This window comes from Lampetra fluviatilis, chromosome 56, assembly GCF_964198595.1.
Source record: "Lampetra fluviatilis chromosome 56, kcLamFluv1.1, whole genome shotgun sequence".
NCBI classification, from domain to species: Eukaryota; Metazoa; Chordata; class Hyperoartia; order Petromyzontiformes; family Petromyzontidae; genus Lampetra; species Lampetra fluviatilis.
In genome coordinates, this window is record NC_136330.1 from 7,105,426 (window position 1) to 7,127,943 (window position 22,518).

Below are 22,518 nucleotides of genomic sequence, written 5' to 3' on the forward strand. Positions count from 1 at the left end.
TTGACGCTGCAACCGCCGCTGCGCTTTGGTTTCTCCTCTCCTAGAGAGAGAGGGGGCGACTCAGGGAGAGAGAGGGGGGGGGCAACTTAGTGAGAGAGAGAAAGGGGGTGACTCAGAGGAGCAAGGAGGAGGGACCACAGACGAGGCGCTACCAACAATGCCCCGAGTTCTGCGGTCCTCCATATAGTCAGCTGTTATCGCCAAATGAATGAGTGTCCATACATGCGGGAGGAAACTGGAGCGCCCTAAAATAAAATAATAGAAATGATTAAATAAAAAATGTTTTAGAACAAAATGAATAATTGAATAATGGAACGGCAAATTGGTTAAAATAATAAAATAATACAAGCTACAGTATTAAGCTAAATAATAATAAAAAAATGCAAATAATACAATTATAACGAATCTTACCTATGAACGTCACTTTTTGTCTGTCTGTCTGTCCGTCTGTCTGTCTGTCCGTCTGTCTGTGCACGCTCGCTTGCGAGGGATTTGGCGCTCGGCCCATGGGGTTTAGGACAAAAAAGATTTGCGGGGAGGCACGTCCCGTGCCCCGCGGTGGGAATAGGCATTTCCGTTTTTTCGTCCGTCACCTTTAAAGTGGTCCGATTATCGATTTAGTGCGATTTCTCTTTATTGATTTATTATTGCCGGCCGGCACGTGACAAAGCACGCCGTTGCGCATGCGCGAGACGCCGACCAGGGCGGTTGCCCCTGGCAACGGGCGGTTGCCCCTGGCAACGGGCACCACGCCGTGGCTGTGGGGCGGCCGCCATTTTTCATTCCCGTTCCAAACGCACAAAAATTTACACGCGATGCTGAGGTAAATACATCAAAGTTTCACGTCCCCCCCACCCCAATGTGTGCACTTACTATTATAGGGTCGGTAGATAATAAAATTATAGCGATTAGACAGTATTATTCTAGCGCGGGGGGAAGGGGGTAGCGACCCAGGACCCAGCCTCGGCCGGGTGGGCAATCTAGGCGAGGCCGGAGGCTCTGCACGTTACTAGGCCTCGACACCCCACACTTGTCAGGCGAAGACTTTGTGCTATAAACTCGATATACCCAGCGTTGCCCGGGGGACAAATACATTTAAAATCTTCTGAAAACTTTAAAACATAACATACCAACGAAAATACAACTGTGTAATTAAAATTTTAAACCCCCAGCGCGTCAAGAATTGATTCGCTGAATCACGCAAAAGAATCGAATGTAGTAGATTCATTTAGAATCGGCCGTTTAATATAAGTTGGTTAATATAAACTGCTACTAACGGCGTTGCCCGGGGGAAAAGCTTATTTTAAAAACTTCTGAAAACTTGAAAGCATAACATATACAAATGAAAATAAAACTCATTAATTAAAATGAAATCCAAGTGCGCCAAGATTCGATTATTTAAATGTAGACTGCACAAATAGTTATTACGCTAGGTGAGTGTACTGGCAAAGTCATGTAGGTAAAAAATGAAATTAAAATTAATATAAAATAATAAAAATCACGACGTTTCGGAGGCAACACAAGTCTCTGTCATCAGGTGGGACCATCACAGCCAGATTTACTGTATCAAGTGAGGGTTTTTTATTAATTTTAATTTCATTTTTTACCTACGTGACTTTACCGAAAAAACTAAGAGTATGAATCCTTGCAGTCACGAAAGCTTCAAATCTAGAAGTGTACTGGCAGTCTATAATGTAGACTGTAGCCTGGTTATTCAGCTGGGTGAGTGTACTGGCAGTCTATAATGCAGACTGTAGCCTGGTTATTAAGCTGGGTGAGTTTACTGGCAGTCTATAATGTAGACTGTAGCTGGTTATTAAGCTGAGTGAGTGTACTGGCAGTCTATAATGTAGACTGTAGCCTGGTTATTAAGATGAGTGAGTGTACTGGCAGTCTATAATGCAGACTGTAGCCTGGTTATTAAGCTGGGTGAGTGTACTGGCAGTCTATAATGTAGACTGTAGCCTGCTTATTAAGCTGGGTGATTGTACTGGCAGTCTATAATGCAGACTGTAGCCTGATTATTAAGCTGGGTGAGCGTACTGGCAGTCTATAATGTAGACTGTAGCCTGATTATTAAGTAAAGTGAGCCATTGTTTGTCTGTCTGTCCGTCTGTGTACGCTCGCTTGCGAGGGATTTGGCGCTCGGACCGTGGGGTTTAGGCCGAAAATGTTTTGCCGGGAGGCACGTCCCTTGCTCCGCGGTGGGAATAGGCATGTCCGTTTTTTTCATCCGTCACCTTTAAAGTGGTTTAATGATCGATTAAATGATATTCAGCAATATATTTATTTATTTTCCCGTGCCGCTCCGCGCTCGACATTTGCGCATGCGCGACACGCTAACCGGGGGTTGCCCCTGGCAACGCACACACGCGCCGTCGGTGGAGGGGGATTTTCATTCCGTTGGCAAGCTTACAAGGTGAGTCGTGCTTATTAACAGCTCCGTTAAAACATATATATTAGTGTTTACTACTTTTTCTTGTTTTGAATTATTAGGTAAGAAGATGATAGAGGTTGAGCAATGTTTGATGATCGTACACGATGTAACACGATTTTTTTCCCCTGGGTAATAAATGTTACCTTTTACGTGCTTATGCCTCAAAAGTTCAAAAAGGCTATAATTCCCCACAAACTTAGCTTTTGTGACCAGGACTTTACGTGAAGCATGTAAAAAGTAACACTGACTACCCAGGGACTAAAAAAATCATCACTTTTTCTTTGCACAGTGTTTATTAACGAATAAAAATTTGATCTTTTTCGACTTTTTTAATTTTTAAAATAAAGAATAAATAAATATCTTTTTCGCTCCAGCTGATTCACACTTCCCTCCTTGTGGTGGTTGGTCAGTGAGATTTGTTTATGCGGGTTAATTTGTGTGCATATGGACATAGTTACAGGTACCATAAGTTTATTAATGAGTAAATTTTATTCCACTTTCGCTCGCGGCAAATTTTAAAATCAAAATGGCGGAAAATATATTATCGTACTTAATTTATTGTTTAAAACGGGTGCCTTACATTTATTATTTGCCTCTTTCGGTAATGTCACGTAAATAGAAACATAAGGACAATACATTCAGTTTGTTTTAATCATTTTTTTAGGTGTGTAAGTCCAAGTGTGTGTGTGTAACACTGACTACCCAGGGACTAAAAAAATCATCACTTTTCCTTTGCACAGTGTTTATTAACGAATCAAAATTTGATCTTTTTAGACTTTTTTAATTTTTAAATGAAGATTAAATAAATTTCTTTCTTTTTTGCTCCAGCTTATTCACACTTCCCTCCTCCTTGCGGGGGTTGGTCAGTGAGATTTGTCGATTCGGGTTAATTTGTGTGAATTTGGACAGTTACAGGTAACATAAGTTTATTAATGAGTAACTTTTTATTTCACACTTTCGCTCGCGGTAAATTTAAAAATCAAAATGGCGGAAAATGTATTATCGTACTTAATTTATTATTTAAAACGGGTGCTTTCATTTTTTATTTGCCTCTTTCGGTAATGTCACGTAAATAGAAACATAAGGACAATACATTCAGTTTGTTTTAAGCATTTTTTTTAGGTGTGTAAGTCCAAGTGTGTGTGTAACACTGACTACCCAGGGACTAAAAAAATCATCACTTTTCCTTTGCACAGTGTTTATTAACGAATCAAAATTTGATCTTTTTCGACTTTTTAATTTTTTTTAATAAAGATTAAATAAATCTCTTTCTTTTTCGCTCCAGCTAATTCACACTTCCCTCCTCCTTGCGGTGGTTGGTCAGTGGGATTTGTTCATTCGGGTTAATTTGTGTGCATTTGGACAAAGTTACAGGTAACAGGTTTATTAATGAGTACATTTTTATTTGACACTTTCGCTCGCGATAAATGTAAAAAATCAAAATGGCGGAAAATGTATTATCGTACTTAATTTATTATTTAAAACGGGTGCCTTTCATTTATTATTTGCCTCTTTCGGTAATGTCACGTAAATATAAACATAAGGACAATACATTCAGTTTGTTTTAAGCATTTTTTTAGGTGTGTAAGTCCAAGTGTGTGTGTAACACTGACTACCCAGGGACTAAAAAAAATCACTTTTCCTTTGCACAGTGTTTATTAACAAATCAAAATTTGATTTTTTTCGACTTTTTCCATTTTTTTTATAAAGATTAAATAAATCTCTTTCTTTTTCGCTCCAGCTTATTCACACTACCCTGCTTGCGGGGGTTGGTCAGTGAGATTTGTTGGTTCGGGTTAATTTGTGTGCATTTGGACATAGTTATAAGTAACATAGGTTTATTAATATGAGTAACTTTTTATTTCACACTTTCGCTCGCGGCAAATTTTTCAATCAAAATGACGGAAAATGTATTATCTTAATTTATTATTTAAACCGGGTGCCTTTCATTTATTATTTGCCTCTTTCGTTAACGTCAAGTAAATAGAAACATAACGACAAAACATTCAGTTTGTTTTAATCATTTTTTTTAGGTGCGTAAGTCCAAGTGTGTGTGTAACACTTACTACCCAGGGACTAAAAAAAGCATCACTTTTATTTTGCACAGTGTTTATTAACGATACAAAATTTGATCTTTTTAGACTTTTTTCATTTTTAAAATAAATTATAAATAAATATTTATTTTTCGCTCCGGCTTTGATTGCTGCGCATCTGCTCATATTTTCAGGTATGATACTTTTTTTTCTTTTCATTTATTTCGTTTTCAAATTATTTCTTGGCAAAATTGAAAAACAACCTGCCGGAGAAACCCTCTACTTCATCTATTATCAACTTATCGTTTGATAAGTTCATAATATTTTTTTAGATATAGTACTGAGGTTATACTATTGTTATAATTAAAGATACATGAATGCTCCTCTGAAGAAAACTTGGAAATAAAGATCACAGGAGGAGAGAGATAGGCCAGGCCGATTACGCTAACAAGCTTGCTGAGTGGTGACGGGAGCGAGGTTTTTCTTCGTGGCAAAAATGCCGAAAAGTAAAAATTCAAGCCTCTCCAAGAAAAAAAAAACATCCGAAGAGACTGGCGCTGTACCACGTAAAACAAACAACGCAGGAGCAGCAACTTTCTCAAACAAACAACGAAGGTGTCTCAGTAGCACAGGCTGAGGAAACTGAAGAGCAGCGTGCACTAAAACAAACGACTGACTGCACAGCCACTGCAGCAACCCAAGCTGAAGTCAATCCTGAACATGGTACATCTCGACAAGCCAGAAACCGCACATGCACTGCAGTGGTACGGGTTGAAGAAAACCCTGAACATCGTGCATCTCGACAAGTCAGGGACCGCACAGTCACTGCAGCGGCACGGGTTGAAGAAAACCCTGAACATCGTGCATCTCGACAAGCCAGGGAGCGCACAGTTACTGCAGCGGCACGGGTTGAAGAAAACCCTGAACATTGTGCATCTCAACAAGCCAGGGAGTGCACAGTCACTGCAGCGGCACGGGTTGAAGAACACCCTGAACATCGTGCATCTCGACAAGTCAGGGACCGCACAGTCACTGCAGCGGCACGGGTTGAAGAAAACCCTGAACATCGTGCATCTCGACAAGTCAGGGAGCGCACAGTTACCGCAGCGGCACGGGTTGAAGAACACCCTGAACATCGTGCATCTCGACAAGTCAGGGACCGCACAGTCACTGCAGCGGCACGGGTTGAAGAACACCCTGAACATCGTGCATCTCGCCAAGCCAGGGAGCGCACAGTCACTGCAGAGGCACGGCTTGAAGAACACCCTGAACATCGTGCATCTCGACAAGTCAGGGACCGCACAGTGACTGCAGCAGCACGGGTTGAAGAACACCCTGAACATCGTGCATCTCGACAAGTCAGGGACCACACAGTCACTGCAGCGGCACGGATTGAGGAACCACAACATCATAAAATGGTGCACCAGAGGCAAGTCCGTGATGCGGCTGCATTGAGAACAAGAAGAAATAACCCGGACTGGAACAGAGCAGCTTTTATTTACCAACCAGATCTCGATTATCAATCCATGGTGATATTAGGCTGTATGTCATTTACTTGCGCAGAATGTGGTGCTAAAAAGTGGAAAGGAGAATCCAAGGGAATGGGCTGCAGTGATGGAAAAGTCAAACTTTGCCTTGTGCAGACGCCCCCCGAGCCACTCAAATCCTTGGTATCTGGTCATACCCCGGAGTCTAAACACTTTCTGACCAACATCAGGAAGTACAATTCCTGTTTTCAAATGACTTCTTTTGGTGCGACTAAGGAGATAGTGGAGCCAGGATTTATGCCCACATTCAAAGTTCAAGGCCAAGTCTATCATCGAATTGGATCCATTCAGCCATTGACTGGCGAAGAGCCAAAGTTTCTTCAGATATACTTCATGGGAGATGAAGGTCAGCAAGGCAACCAGCGATGCAGCAGTGTTCCTGGTGCCAGACTAGAAATTGTCATCTCCCTCCAAGGGATGCTCAACCAACACAATTTATTGGTTACAAGTTTCAAACATGCAGCACAACAAGTCACTTCCAATGTTAATTTTGGAGCTTTCGTGACTGCAGGAATTATTCTTTGGTTCTTTCGGTTAAGTCACGTCTAAAGATAAAATAATAAATTAAAATAATAGCATTACGACGTTTCGATTGCAACACAAGCAATCATCATCAGGCATAAAATAAATAGCAACAAAAATCTAACTAGAAAACTATAGACAGACATACAAGCAGTCAGACATCACAAGGACACAGAGAGAGGACACATATCGGCACAAAGAGAGGGGTCGTTTCTGTGACGGTCCCTTAAATATAGAGAGGGGGGACGGAGAGAGGGAGGGGGCAGAGAAAATTAGCATATCAATGAGTGGACGGCAACGTGCTGCTGCAAGTAAGATGACGACGTGGCACGGCACGCAAGCTTGAAAATTAGGAGAAAGGCACACTAAAATTAAATGACCTAGCAAAATATCGAAATGTGATGTAATGCAACACAGAGAGTTGGTCAACACACAATTAATGCATAGCCTGGTTGATTACGTATTTCAAAGATTGCTAAGTTAGAATTTAAGTGTGAAAATTCCAAAGAGAGGACACAGGCAGAGAGAACAAATAGCCAGAGAGAGAGAAAAAGAGATAAGCTTAAAACTTCCCCGTAGAAGTGGTTCAATCTTAATTTTGGAGCTTTCGTGACTGTCCTCTCTCTGTGTGTCCTTGTGATGTCTGTCTGCTTGTATGTCTGTCTATAGTTTTCTAGTTAGATTTTTGTTGCTATTTATTTTATGCCTGATGATGATTGCTTGTGTTGCAATCGAAACGTCGTAATGCTATTATTTTCATTTATTATTTTATCTTTAGACGTGACTTAACCGAAAGAACCAAATAATAATCACTTCCAATGATTATCAGGTTGTAATCAGTGCATCCAAGGTCCCAAGCGGGGAGCATGCACGGAGGTTCAATGCCCCAACTTGTGGTGAGGCTGCTGTTCTCATGGTGGGTGAAGAACATGGTAAGAGAGACATTGTGCTTCGATACCAAGACAACACCATCAAACGAATTCCGGAGACAAACAGAGCATATGATGCCCTACAATACCCCATTATACTGTGGCAAGGGCAAGATGGGTACCACGTCCAGATTCCTCAAATTATAAAAGCAACTGGACAAAGTCATCCTAAAAAAACTCTCCTCTAAGGACTTCTATTCCTTCATGATCATGGACAGGGAAGGCGGAAACCGCATATTGAGGTGCGCCAACCTCTTTCACCAGTATGTTGTTGACGAGTATGCCAAAATTGAGAGTGAGCGCCTTCTTTACATTCAACTCAATCAAAAACGCTTGTGTGTAGAACAGTAAGTTCATCTCAGGGACGCTATCAATGCCGAAGGAGATGCAAACGTTCAGAATGTGGGGAGATTAGTTATCTTGCCTTCATCCTTCACAGGTGGTCCAAGATACATGCACGAGAGGACTCAAGATGCCATGACCTATATCAGGCAATATGGCAGGCCCGATCTCTTTATCACCTTCACTTGCAATCCAAAATGGAAGGAGAGAGACATGACATCATTGCAAGGGTGTTTAAACTCAAAGTAGATGAACTCATGAGGCTCAAAATGGAAGGAGATCCAGGTTGAGCTTTATCAAAACCAAAAGCCAACAGAGAGACATGACATCATTGCAAGGGTGTTTAAACTCAAAGTAGATGAACTCATGAGGCTCATTACTACAAAGGAAGGCGGCGTCTTTGGGAAGGCAAGATGTAACTTGCACACAATTGACTGGCAAAAACGTGTTCTTCCTCATGCTCACATATTGCTATGGATGAGGGAAAATCATGCAAATGACATTGACTCATTCATCTGTGCTGAGCTACCTGACCCGAATCAAGACCCTGCCATATTTGATGTGATCTGCAAGCAAATGGTCCATGGCCCATGTGGGGAGTTCAATCCAAAATCGCCATGTATGCAAGACCGCAAGTGTACCAATAAGTATCCAAGAAACTTCTTGAAAGAAACTCAGGCAGGGCATGATGGCTATCCTCTATATCGTCGCAGAAATATAGAAGATGGTGGATTTGAAACAACGCTCAGACCTGGCACTAACTCTGAAATGAAGGTTGACAACCAGTGGATCGTTCCCTACTGCCCTCTTCTGTGCAAGATCTTTGAGGCCCACATTAATGTGGAATTCTGCAATTCTGTGAAAGCCATCAAATATGTTTGCAAATACATCAACAAAGGGTCTGACATGGCCGTGTTTGCCTTACAAAAAGAGGGGCAAAGTGTGTATGAAGTTCAGCTTTTTGTCAAAGGAAGATACATCGGCACCAAAGAGGCCATTTGGAGAATTCTTGGCTTCCCCATCCATGAGCGTTCCCCCACGGTCCATTTGGCAGTTCACCTCGAAAATGGTCAACGCATCTACTTCACCGAATGAAATGCCCAAGAACAGGCCCTGGCTCCACAATATACAACCCTGATGGCGTTTTTTTGTGCCAAAGTGACCCATTTGCTGCCAACCTGCTCTACCATAAAGTTCCCTCTTACTATACATGGACTGCTCAAAAGAAATGGAAGCGACGTGCTGGTGACGGTGAATCTGATGCCTTGCGAAGAGTCTACAAAGTTCATCCCAACAATCAGGAGTGCTACTTTCTGCGAATGCTTCTCCTTGTTGTGAAAGGGCCAAAATCTTTCCAAGACCTCAAAATAGTGGATGGAGTTGTTTGTGAAACATACAGGGAAGCTTGCAATCTTCGTGGAATTCTTGAGGATTATCAGCATCTTGATAAAGCTATGACAGAAGCTTCTGTTAGTCAGTCCCCTTCTCAACTCAGATTGCTCATCTGCATAATTCTTCAAGTTTGCAGCTCATCTAACCCCATGGGACTCTGGGAAAAATACAAAGAGGGCATGAGTGAGGACATCCTCCACAGAGCTCAACAAAAAAATCCCAACCTCGAGGTGAACTTTTCTGATGTCATCTTTAACCAGGCCCTCATCCTCCTTGAAGATAAACTTTGCTCCATTGGTGGAAAAGACCTCAACTCTTTCGGACTACCAACACCCTCCAGGGACAACCTGCATGCCCTTGCCCAAAAGATCGTACGTGAAATATCCTATGATGGTTTAGAGATTCTTAAATTTATTGAGGAGAATGAACCAAAGCTGATGGATGCACAAAGAGAAGCCTACAGGAAAATCTTGGAAGACATTGAGTAAAAAAACTGGAGGTATGTTTTTCCTTGATGCACCTGGCGGTACTGGGAAGACCTTTGTTCTCAACCTGCTTCTGGCTAAGGTTCGCCAGAGGCAGAAAATTGCTCTGGCTGTGGCATCATCAGGGATTGCATCGACTCTGCTTATTGGAGGAAGAACTGCCCATTCCACATTCAAGCTTCCATTAGATCTATCCCGACAAGAAAACCCCGTTTGCAATATTTCAAAGGGGACTGCCCTTGCATAAGTCCTGGTTAACTGTGAATTAATAGTGTGGGATGAATAGACCATGTCCCACAAGGGAGCATTTGAGACTGTCAACATAACTTTGCAGGACCTCCGCAACAATTCCAGGATTATGGGTGGTGTAACTTTTCTCATGGCTGGTGACTTCCGACAAACCTTACCTGTAGTACTTCGAGGGACCAAAGTCGATGAGTTAAATGCCTGCATCATGTCTTCATTCCTCTGGAGGCATGTATTGAAACTGCGGCCTATGGCAGCCCTGACGTCAGCGGGCCACGTGATATACCAGAGGGGGATCGAGGGGAAAGGTCACAGAAGGGGCACACCAAGAACCTGCTGGTGGGTTCGAGAAAGGGGGCGTAGCCGGGGGCAGAGCCACCATCATCATCGTCGTTATCGTCATCGTTATCATTGACATCGTCATTGACATCGTCGTCATCATCTCCTCTACCCCCCTCCGCCCCACAGCTCTTACCACCAACATCGCTCAAACCGAGCCGCGCCGTCCCTCTGCTACTTCACACGACTCTCATGGTGCCGTTTGTCACTTTTCATCACTCCCCAGAACCCCCCCACACCTGCACCCCCAGCCTCCCCCCCCCGCCCCAATCAGCGGCTGCTCTGAAAGCAAACACCGGGAGGGCGAGGCGCTGGTGCGTGGCGGGTTACCTCCACCAGCAGGCCGTCGCTCGCCAACTCCAGCTGCTGCCGTACGAACTCCTGCAGGGAGCCGTGCTGCTGCTGCACGAAGTACTTCTGCCAGATCTCCGCTGCGGCGTCCGACAGGCCGCTGTGCCGCAGCCTCACGACGGCGTCTGGCGCCGCGCACCTCAGCAGCGTCTCCTGGGCCTCCGCGAGCGGCCCTTCGAGGCCCTCTGGGATATCCGGCGCCATGCGGCTCGCGACCTGCAGGGCCACCGCGGCGCAGGCGTCCGAGTGGTAGCCGACGATGACGGCGGCGATTCGGGGCCCTCCCCCACCGCCGGCCCTCCCATCCTCCCCCTCCTCGTCGTCCGGCCACCGGCCCTCACTCGTCTCATCCCCGACCATCTCCGCGAAGCTCCAGAGCCAGCACCGGAGCGCCTCTGCCAGCCGGCGCTGCCCCTCACGCAGCACGACGCCCATGTCCAAGAAGTGCTTCTCCAGGCGGTTGACGAGCGGGACGGGGAAGTGGCGGTGGACAACGCGCGACTCCTCGATGATGACGAGGCGGAATCGCCGGTGCACGCGGCACTTGACGCGGTGCGTGCCCAGCCCCAGGTCTACATACCGCTGCCCACCCAGGTGAACGTAGTACTGGTTGAGTGCATCGTAGAGGCTCTCGTAGAGGCCCTGTAGGTTGAGCAGCACCACCATCCTGCCGGCCTCCATGCACACCTTGATGCGGTTGATGGTGCGGCACACCTGCGTGTACTCCTGGTCCCGGGGGAAGCTCGAGCCGAAGATGATCTCGGCACCATCCGCCAGGCCCAGGGAGTCGTCCTGCTGCAGGATGGAGAGCGCCGAGTAGTTCTGAGTGAGAAGGAGAAGGTACCGGCACTCGGTCTCGTCAGCGCCGGAGGCGATGTTCTCCCTGACGAGGCTCAGCGGATCATGGCAGCCCTGGTCCACCACGCCGAAGATCGCCAGCGGCTCGACGTCCGAACTGCCGCCGAAGTTTCTCAGGATGGCCCGCTGCAGCTCCGGCACCGTCGGCGCGGAACCGGACCCCTGGCAGGTGCCAAACAGCATCTTGACGAGGCTGTAGAAGTCCCGGAGGCCGAAGAAGCCCCTCTTCTGCCGCTCGCACACCCTCAGGTAGCCGCCGGCCAGCGTCGAGAAGAGGCCTTCGAGCACGGACAGGATGAGGTGATCCGACGAGCAGATCCCCCTCGCGGTCGCCACCAGCTCGGCCTTGTCCGGGCTCCCCCTGACAACGGAAATCCCGCGGTTCATCTTGGCCGGGTCCAGGGCCCAGTTCGAAATGCCCACGAAGCCCACCTTCTGGTGGGGCTTCGGGTCGTCGTCCACGGAGCCGTCCTCCAGCAGCGGGTGCAGCGCTTTGAGCGGCATCTTGGGCGAGTCCTCGGCCAGGCCCACCTCGTCGAGGACAACGACCGACACAAACTCCTCTAGGTTCTTGCCCTCCTGGAAGCGGGCACACTGCCTGAACGTGCCCACGATGCCCTCCGAGGTGGAGTGTGGGCTGCACTGGAAGGACACGGCGTGGATCTGCTTGAAGCGCCTGTAGAATTCCATGGGCGCGAAAGGCCCCTGCATGGCGTGCGACACCACCGCCTTGGCAAGCGACTTGGAGCTGCCTGGCTTGCCGACGAGGAACAGCGGGATCCTCAGCTCGGCACACACCACCATCATGAAGACGTTCTCCTGGAGTGCGGCGTTCCTGGCGATGGTCTCGCCCAGCTCCAGGTTCCCCAGAAACAGCTCCTGGCAGGCGGTGATCTCCGCGAGCACCCGGTCGGGGTTGTCAAACGGTGCCGGCAGCTCCTCGCAAACGCTCCTCCTGTAGCCCTCGCGATCCTGCATCGAGCAGTGGTAGCAGACGCCGACGGCCACGACGAGAGCCCTCGCGACGGCGTCCAGAGCGGCGCGGCAGCCTGGCAGGAGCACGCAACTCGCGAAGAGTGCCTCCCGCCGGGCATAGAGCCAGAGGAATACGGCGATGCACCGCTCGGCGTCGCGCAGACTCGCGAAGCCGCACTCGTCGCGCCGGCTCCGCACGTGGCGCTGTGAGGCGGCCAGTGCACGAGCGACTAGGGCCGCACCGCCCACGGGGATGCCGTGCGGTGCGAGGGCCCGCTCGACGATCTGGCCGATGTACCGCCCTTCGACGTCATCGCTCAGCCGCCCGAAGTCCCACACAAGCGGCATGAGCGAGGGCGGGAGAGGATGCACGCGGTACACCAGGTGGCGCAGAGGGATCCCGCCAAGCCTCTCCGCCGTTTGTGATGCCGCCATCCGGTATCCCAGCCCGGACGATTCCAGCTGCCGGATCTTGGCCTCTGAGTGCATCCGGTACGGGTTGCAGGCCGCGACTATCTTGAGGCCGCAGTTGGCGTCGAACGGCTCGCCGTCGACTGTGCCGTCGCACAGGGCCTCCTTGATGGCGTGGATCGCCTCCGTAGTGTTGGCCTCATCAAAGAACAACACCGTGTCCAGCCCAAACCTCACCTTGTTGAGCCGGGCCGCGAACTCCGCCTCCCGGATCTTGGCCTGGACGTCAGCGACGGTTGTGCCGCCGTGCACCTTTAGTAGCTTCATGTTGTCGGCCTGGAGGTGGCCCCTCTGCAGGCCGCACAGGTACTTGACGAGCCTCGTCTTGCCGCAGCCCGTCTCGCCCATGACGACGACGGGGATGCCGCAGCGGAGGCGCATGTGGATGGCGAGCATCTTCAGGACGTTGTCCATCGTCAGCTCATAGGTGGTGTCGGGGTCCGAGGGCTGCGCGATCCCCAGCACCGTGCAGAGCGTCTCGACTTTGGCGTTCCGCGGCAGCGTGTCGAAGTTCACATTGAAGTCGACGCGCTGCGCCCTGAGGCTCATGTAGAGTTGGATGCTGATGGCGTCTGGTTTGAGGACGTCCCTCGTGCGAGGGTCGACCGCGTCGACGCCCCTCCGCAGGTTCAACTGCATGTGGAACCCAAGGAACGTCAGAGAGTGGCGGTCCGCGTTGAAGAAGACATAGGGGTGTGGCCGGCTCTCCCACGCCTTGCGGATCTGGAAGGGCGCGAGGTCTCCCTCGCCCGCGCGCCGCCGGAGCGCCTGGGGGCTCTCGTCGGAGACATCGAGGGAGGGCGTCGCGAAGTCCCGCGCCATGAGGACCACGAACTCGACGACGAAGCGCCGGAACCCGGGCAGCACGTCGCCGACGTGCTCCCGGTCACAGAACGCCGACCGCTCGCAGTCGAGCAGCTGCACGTCGAGGAACCTCAGGAAGTTGCGAAGCTCTGCCCAGGAGGGGTCAGCAACCCCGCAGTACGCCAGCACGGTGCGCAGCCACAGCGCCGGAGTTCCCTCCGCCGGGCCCAGCTCGTAGCTGAAGCTGTCAAGGTCCTGCTGCAGGCGAAGTCTCTCCAGGTACTGGAAGGGTCGCTGGTACCGCTCGCTGACAAAGAGGAGGTGGTCCATGAGCTGTCCCCGTGCCTGTTCCTGGGCCTGTCCATCGGCCTGGGTTGACGCCTGCTGGTCGAGACACTCCCTCGGCGAGTGGCACCGCACTCCCGGGAACAGGTCCAGCAGACGCACACCGCGAGGAGCCTGACAAATGCAGACAGGCCCACTGATCATGGTGATGACGATAATGATTATTACGATGATGATTCATTCAATTAAAAGTAACTTCTTTCGTAGCTGTTTTATTTTTTGGATATTACATGGCTTCTCACCTAAGTGGGCTTACTATCATCACATGGAGATTTAGAGAAGATCAACATAATTTAAAACACGTGACCTTGTTGATTCTAAATGTGGAGGGGAAAAACTGGAGAACCCGGAAAAAAAATCCCCGCGACCACGGGGGAGAGAGAGAGAGAGAAACGCAAACTCCAAATATACAGCAGGCATCCGAGTCGGAATTGAACCCACGACCTCCAGTATACCAGGCGAGGTAGTTAACATCTCCTAGCCACCGTGATGATGATGAGAGAGACATGCAAACTCCAAATATACAGCAGGCGTCCAAGTCGGAAATGAACCCACGACCTCCTGCATACCAGACAAGTTAACATCACATGATGATGATCTAAGATAGGGTGGGGCAGAAGGGCGGCATAAGGGGAAATGGTATCACAAGTGGCCTGTGGATGAGAGAAAAGAACCCCCCACTTTGGAAATCTACTCCGGGCCTCCATGAACCACGGTGGTGAGATGTTAACTCGGTACTGCTGCGGAAAGTGCTGATAGTCCCTCTGCTGAAGATGCTAATTTTGCTGCTCATTTTGCACTATTTTGTCATTTATTGATTTCTCGGTATTGTTGCTCGTGTGACTGATGCCACTGCTACTGCAGATAGTGCCTCTGCTGATGATTTTGTATTATATTATATTATGTAAAAGTGTATTTATCGGTGCTGCTGCTTCGTGTGACTCATGCTGCTGCTACTACTGCTGATAGTGCCTCTGCTCATGCTGCAGATGATTGAATATAATAGTTTTTTAATGTATTTTTTTGTATGTATTTATCGGTGCTGCTACTGATGCCACTGCAAGTGCCTGACAGTGGCTCTGCTGACGACGCTGACGACGGTGACGATGGTGACACGTGGCTTTCTCACCCTGCATGAGTCCGAGCTGGCGCCACCCACCTCCCCCTCTCCCCCCTCCCCCTGCGTGATCTCGACGACGTAAAGGTGAGAGGCGCTGCAGCGCCACATGGCACCGCCAGCGCCACTCAGACACCGCAGCGCCAGCAGGCGGAAGAGAAAGGCGCTGAGACCCGAGCACACCTGTTTGGCATCAGGGGGGTGGGGGGGGCAGGCAAAGGAGGACCCCCAGATTTCACATTATTATATTATCAACTTAACACGTCCATAGTATTTCGCAACCACACGATCGACAGGAGGCACAAGAACAACGGGCTTACATAATGCGCATGCATAATGTACGTTGATTACCAAATAAATAACCCACCCGGCAATGGATATCCATAGTCAATATTCATTCATTAATCCCCCCCCCCCCACCATTGCTCAGGAAGTTCTCACGAGTGACGTCATCACATCTATGCCCATATTTAAGGAACGAAACAGGAGGATTTCTCTACAAATCTGTCTGTCCGCCTGATGAAGCTAGTTGTAATTACTGGTGAAACGTCGTACTCAGATTGTAAATGTTGTGGATTTTCTGTCCAACACACAACCGGTGTGGCTGTACTATTAACAAATTGGCACGTTCTGTTTACGTGACAAACCTTACTAATTGTCTGTGTCGGGTGGTGGCGGGTTTACCGACATTAATATTTTTACGCGATCTAACCCAAAACACCCGTATGATGGATGATATTGGTCAGGAAAGCCTGCTACGTGTTAAACCAATATTTTCAATACTAATGTTTTGTAGTTTGGTGTTAGATCGCGTGAATATCTACAACGTCTAACGACCGAGGCAACAGTCCGCTTACCTGACATCAGTGTACGTGTGGACGGACAGTCAAGAAGTCAAGCAAGGCCTAAGATTGATGCAGGGAGGCCTCAAAGACGATTGGTCAGGATGGGAGATTCAAAAGGATTGTAGGAGAGATTCAGACGGAAAAGGCAGGGAAATGAAGGGGTTGAATGGAAGGGGAGACGATTGACAACCTTTTGAGGAGGAGGAGAAGAGGGGGGAGGAGGGGGGGAGGTGGGATGAGGGAGGAGGATGAGGAAGGAGAAGGAGAGATGAGGGGGGAGGAGGGGGGAGAGGAGAGGAGGATGGAGGAGAAAGGGAGAAGGAGGAGGAGGAAAGAGGGAGGGAGAAGAGGGAGGAGGAATGAGGAGAGGGAAGGAGGAGGAGGGGGCAGGATGGCTGATGGAAATGGGGTGGGCGAAGCTTCCAGAAGGGGGGCTCTAGGGATATAAAAGGGGCTAAGCATGAGGGGAGGGGACGCTGGGAGAGAAGGCGAAGTTTCGTGCCTCAAGAGCCGAAGCCCCGGCCTAGGGCATAGCGTTGTGCCCGAATAAAGGCTCCGAGTAAATGATGAAACCGCGTGTGTCGGACGTCATTACGCGCGTGTTATCAAAATCGCCAGTCACTGCCACGGCATGTCCAATTCGTTAAGGGGTTTGCCGCGTCGGCATGTGCCGATTAGTCACGACTTGGGCACTAACCGGTGTGTTGTAAATGTTGAGGGTCAGTTCACACACTTTGCTGTGAACGCATTCCCCTGGGCCGAGGCACGGGTACGGCTCCTCCTCAGTGCCCACCCACAGGGTTAGGAGTTTCATATTCGTCCGTGTGGTGGTGCTGCTGCTGCTGCCTCCAGTGCTGGATCACTACAGGCAGCCACGTGCAGCAGCGTGGCCACCATCACAACGACCACCCCTACCATCACCACATCACCACTACATCACCACCACTACCACCACCATCACCACATCACTACCACCACTGCCATCGCCAACACCACCACCGTCGCCACCACCGTCACCACCACTACCACCACAACCACCACCGCGCGCCTGTGACGTCAGTCGGTACACGTCGCCGATGCGGCATCTCCGCTCGTGCACCCGCGCCGGGCACGTGCGTGACGTTTGACCCGGACCGCCTTACTGAGCCCGCATGGCTCACACGCGGCTCCTCGGGCCCCCCGGGGGTGCAGGGGGGGTGAGAGGGGTGGGGAAGCCCTCTGATGGGGCCAAGCACGTGACCGGTGAGCCTAGCGGCAGCTGCTCACGGCAGCGGTGACGTCGACGTGGACGAGGTGAGGCCTCTCCTGCCCCGGGGGCTCCTGCAGCTTCAGCAGGGAGGCCACCACGGCCGCCTCGTCCACCGCCTGGCCCATGAGCCGCACGGTGTGCAGCCGGCTCCGGCCGCCAAAGGTCGACCGCAGCACGTCGTGCATACGCTGCACATGCAGCGACTTTCCTACAAGCGCACACGGCGTCGGCGTCCATATCAGCAGCAGCAAAAGATGCATTGGCGTCATCAGCAACCATGTCACCCACCCACTGACAAGGGTTGCCACCTATCCAGATTTGGTCTGTGGATAAGTTGGCAACCTTGCCGTAAACCACCCCCCACCAACAGGCCCTACGCCAAACGCACCCACTCCAGGCCGCGTCGACCAGACGACCCGAGCCCTGAGCCGCTCGGCGAAGGCGTTCGCCGCCACCGGCGCCGCCCAGCCCCCGCGCTCCGCCTCCACCTGCAGGCGGCGCCACAGGCACCAGCGGAGTTGCTCGGCGGGCATCCGCGGTGCGGCGCTCGCTCGGAACTCGCCGAGGCACGACGCGGCGTAGCAGTGCTCTTCCCGTGCGTGGCAGAACACCACGAGCTGGTAGCGGCCGGCCGGCTGGCGCTCCACCAGCACCAGCTCCTCCATGCACACGCTCGCCTCGTAGCTCAGCCGGTCGGCGCACAGCAGCGAGTGGATCTTGACGTTGCCGTCGCCGGCGTCGCCGCTCAGCGCCCTCCTCATGAACAGCTCCACCTCCTCAACGGTGGTGTCGGGCGAGCACACCAGCACCTCGTCGGGCGCCGGCAGCGGCTCGTCCTCGTCGCTCAGGTAGAGGGACAGCGCCGACGTGAACTCCTCCTCCTCGTCCGCGCACACCACCAGATTGGGCTGACCCCGCGCCAGCCCATTGGTGAGCCGCCGGCGGACGGCCCGGCGGCCGGGGCTCGCCCGCGCCGCGGCGGACAGGCGCGCCAGCACGCGGGCCACGGCCTCTACGCCGGGGTCGCCGTCGGGGGGCACGGCACTGCCCGTGGCCATGAAGCTCCGCCACAGGCGCAGCAGCTGCCGGTCAAGGCGCGGGGATTCAGTGACATCAGCTCCCGGATTGTTCGGACCTGGGACGTCGTTGCCGTCATCGCCGCCGTCATATCGCTCATCGTCTGTCGTCATTGCCACCGGCGCCGCCGCTTCGTCCGACACGGCCTGCTGAACGTCCCGGGCGGTGCAGTCCTCCTTGACGAGCGACAGCATGGCGAGGGCGCTGGCGGCGCCGGGGCCCACGCCGCCCCGTGCCAGCTCGCCCACCTTGGAGCACAGGCACGCCACCTGCTGTGCCGTGTAGAGGTCGAGCTGTGGGTAGTGGCGTCGCAGCGCCTTCACGTGCGCCCGCCACTCATCCAGGCAGCGCTCCGATCCAGCACACAGCAGCGCCAGCTGCCGGGGTGCTCCTCCGTCCACCGCCAGGGCGCCAGCACCCGGCAGCCCGAATTCGACGGTGATGCGAGACGTCGCCGCACCGGCGCTGGCGACGCGCACCGTCCAGCGGCGGAAGAGCGGGTTGGCGCTGGCGCTCAGGGCCAGGTGAGTGTCGGCGAGCCTCAGGACACTCTCCAGCACCTTGTGGGTCAGGTGGAGGAAATGGGAGCTGTCATGCGAGGATTCCAGGTTCGGTCTCTTGAGACGCGAAGCTCTGGGGCCAAACTGCCGCTCAGGCCCTCCTACGAGTCAGAGCACTCCAGCCAGTCAGTCAGGGCCCTCCAGCCAGTCAGCACCCTCCAGCCAGTCTACGCCTTGTGAGCCACAGCACCCACCCATCTAGCCACACGCAACAAGCCAGCCAGCTACCCACGCACTGACCGACCCACACATCTACCCATCCATCCAGTCACACACACTCCCAGCCACCCACACATGCACCCACCCAGCCAGCACCCATTCACCCATACACGCACCTAGGGAAGGCCGGTTCAAATAATCATCACTGGTGTTGGCCGCGAGCGGGAATCAAACCCTCCTGTTGCAAGGTTCGTAATGCAGCGCCTTAACCACTAAACCACCCACAAACTCATGCATCCACCCACACACCCACCCACCTCGGTGAAGGTCTCCACCTCCTCGCTCCATTCCCGCGTGCCACATGTGAGCATCAGTTTGCTGTGCAGCTCCCGGAGCTCGTGGATCCGGAACGTGTGCAGGGCGCCGTCACCTTCGCCGCCACCGCCAGCCGCCGACGGGTCGGGCAGCGTCAGCAGCAGCACCGTCTCCAGCGAGGGCTGCCGGTCGGCGACCGAGCACGCGGGGGTCACCGAACGTCGCCACCGATCGTCATCGGTCACCGCCACGGCGTCCGCATTTGGTCGTGCGATCGCATGCACTGGTAAGGCCCACAGGGGCTACGCTGACGTCACTCGGTAACGAGCGGTCCGGTCGCCGGGCGGCACCAAATTTGCCGATTGTGAATAATTATGCCACCAGTTACTTTGCTGGGAGCGCGCATACCGTGAAAACAGGCCAGGACTTTCCTGCAGAAAGTTCCTTGAAACTCTCGGTAAGGTTCTCCTGGGTGAACAAGCGTAGAGATGATTAACCAATCCATTGAGCTATCACAGACTGTTCAGACAAACAGTTCCTCTACCCGAGCTATAAGTGTTCCGATTCGTGCATTGTCTTTGTTACTGTTCACCTTGATGCTATGTGTGGCACATTAGAAATGGACCACTCTTATAATAAGTCCTTATGTGCTGTGCAGTACATTAATGCACGTGTGTACACCAGCATGTGATGACTGAGTTTGGCTTGTGGGGGGCTGGCAGGGTTATTGATTAACCGGACGTGTATACCAGTCACGTGGTTAATGGCGACTCGGTGAAGATTGCTGTGTGATACACGTGTTGTTGCATCTTACATGTAAAGGACCCAAAGGTTGTTTTTGATCGTTATAAAAATGTTCTATACTTGTTCTCGACTTGTTCTCGACTTCAAGCTTGGCTTTGAATTGTTAGTTTGTGATATATTTAATTGGAGGTGTTTTAGCACTGTGCATTGTAAAGGATGATGCACTGTAGTTAATACTTTTAATTCTTAATCTTTAACCCTAATACTGTTTATTCTATAACCATGCCCATACACCCAGAGTATGACTACTTGCATTTCTATTGAGAATAGAACACATGTAAAGTAGTAAGTTGTACAATTGTGACAAATACAGTACGTATACTGTACACATTCAGTTCAGATAATGAGTGTAAGATACCGATATAAGTGGATGGTATAGATAGACATACAGCTTAGGATTAAAATAATATTCGAATAGTAAAGAGCAAATGTTATTGTCAAAGACAAAGATGAAATTATCAGTAGTAGAATTGGGTTTAAGAGAAAACTGTTATTGATTAACGCCACGTGTACCGTATTTTCCCGCATATAACCCGCGGGGTATACCACTTTTTACAAACAAAACAAGACCCTGCGGCATACATGGAGGTGTGGGCTATCCAAAAAATATTTTACACGTGTGACATGTCATAACTCGTTTAAAATGTTCATGGTAGGACTATCCACTATGCAACACTTACCTTTGAGTAAAGCACTGCTGAATAAACTACTCACACTAAAATTGCACATGCTATCACGTTTTAAATTATTCGAATTGTTTGTACAATTAAACGACAATGTTTGAAGTGGGCGCACTTTGCTTACAGTAATACTTCAAAGTGGCTGTAGGAGGGTGCGAAAGTTTCAGCTGAGGCTATGGATTGCACAATGGGAAGGGCCTTAACAAGCGTCTACCAGACGCGGAATCATAATTGCTGAGTCCTTTAGGCCACTGCTATTGGCTGCGCACTATACAGTCGCGACCGTGAGCTTTGTTTCAAACTTCCAATGGCTTTTCTGCCAGGAGGCAGTGGCGTTACCGTAGTGCCGTTATTGGCTGCGCAATGCGAAGTCTACCATTGCTAAAACTGTGCAGGGGCAACTACCGGTCCAGTAGCTGTAATATGATGAGGTGCAATGCTGGTAAGCCTAACAGTATGCTTACTTACCTATCTACCAGTTATGTGTTACTTATTTATTGGATATTTACTTTTGTTACTTATTTACTGTTTTAAGTTCACTCGTTTCCGGTTAGTTTTTTTCTTTGCGCACGTTATGATTTTAATATTAACAATTGATAGTGGAATGTATTGCAAATGTAAACTTTGTATTAATATGATGGAATTACGCTGCGGTAACGACGTTAAAGATATGAATGGATGCGGGGTATATGGAGGTGCGGGCTATCTGAAATTTGTTTTACACAAAACGCTATTTTTGCGTTTGCGGGCTATATGCGGGAAAATACGGTACACCAGTCACGTGGTTAATGGCGACTCGGTGTGTGCCACATGTGCTGTTGCATTTAACAGATTAACCACAATAAATGTGTTTGCCCTCGATTTGGAGCACCTGCCCACGTCCTTCATTGCGAGTGTGAAAGAAACGCATCTCTGCTCGTCTCTCTCTGCACCTCTCTTTCTCTCTCTGCGTGTCTCTCGTGGGGCCAATGCTCAAATACCTCTTAAAAGGTTTCTATTTGGTGTTTGAACATCTCAACTCCTGTTTGATTGCCAGAAAAGTTAAACCTATTCTTATTTTTTCATACTTTGATACTGGCAAACAGGTCCCATGATATAGCTGCTCACTTCGAGCTATAAATGCTCTGATAGTGCATTGTCCTTGTACCGTTCGTCTTTTGGCGGTCTCTGGTCTGACACTGGTGAGACTAGACCCTAAAGAAGGCTGTCTCTGATGTAGACCAATCAATTCCAAAGACAATGCTATATATCACCAGATTATGTTTTGTTTGCACGTTTTGCCACAAATACTCTGTGTAGTTAATGCAGTGCTTGACGCCTTGGAAAAGGTGGTGACTGAACATCTGAACACGCCACCTGTTTTATAGCCAGAAAGGGTACAAACCTGTTCTTATTTTTCATCATTTAGAGAACGGCTCGTTGGCAAGGGCGTCCTTGAGTCTTACGACTCGCGCACAGAAAACACAAAGATCCCCCGAATAGCTCTAACAGACATTGTGGCAAGTGCCGCGAGCGAGCAGGCCGGCACTGCGGCACACGAGGGGGTGAGTGGCCAACACCAAGTCCGCCTGGTCGCCTTTGTCTCCCCCCGACCACTGCTGTCGTTGTTGTTCGCTGGGTTTATATGTCTCTGTGT

At 50.5% G+C, this 22,518-nt stretch overlaps 1 protein-coding gene across 1 annotated transcript in view; it reads right to left on the reverse strand.

Annotated features, from left to right (window-relative positions):
- LOC144950131 (E3 ubiquitin-protein ligase rnf213-alpha-like) overlaps positions 1-22,518 on the reverse strand; it is an 88,769-nt gene that overhangs the window by 52,714 nt on the left and 13,537 nt on the right. The window contains exons 10-15 of the mRNA XM_078880192.1: positions 19,401-19,580; positions 17,676-18,924; positions 17,305-17,495; positions 15,236-15,376; positions 10,965-14,190; positions 10,603-10,904 (exon numbers count right to left, since the gene is read on the reverse strand). Of these exons, the coding sequence (XP_078736318.1) occupies positions 10,603-10,904; positions 10,965-14,190; positions 15,236-15,376; positions 17,305-17,495; positions 17,676-18,924; positions 19,401-19,580 (5,289 nt within the window). The remainder of the gene's footprint in view (positions 1-10,602; positions 10,905-10,964; positions 14,191-15,235; positions 15,377-17,304; positions 17,496-17,675; positions 18,925-19,400; positions 19,581-22,518) is intronic.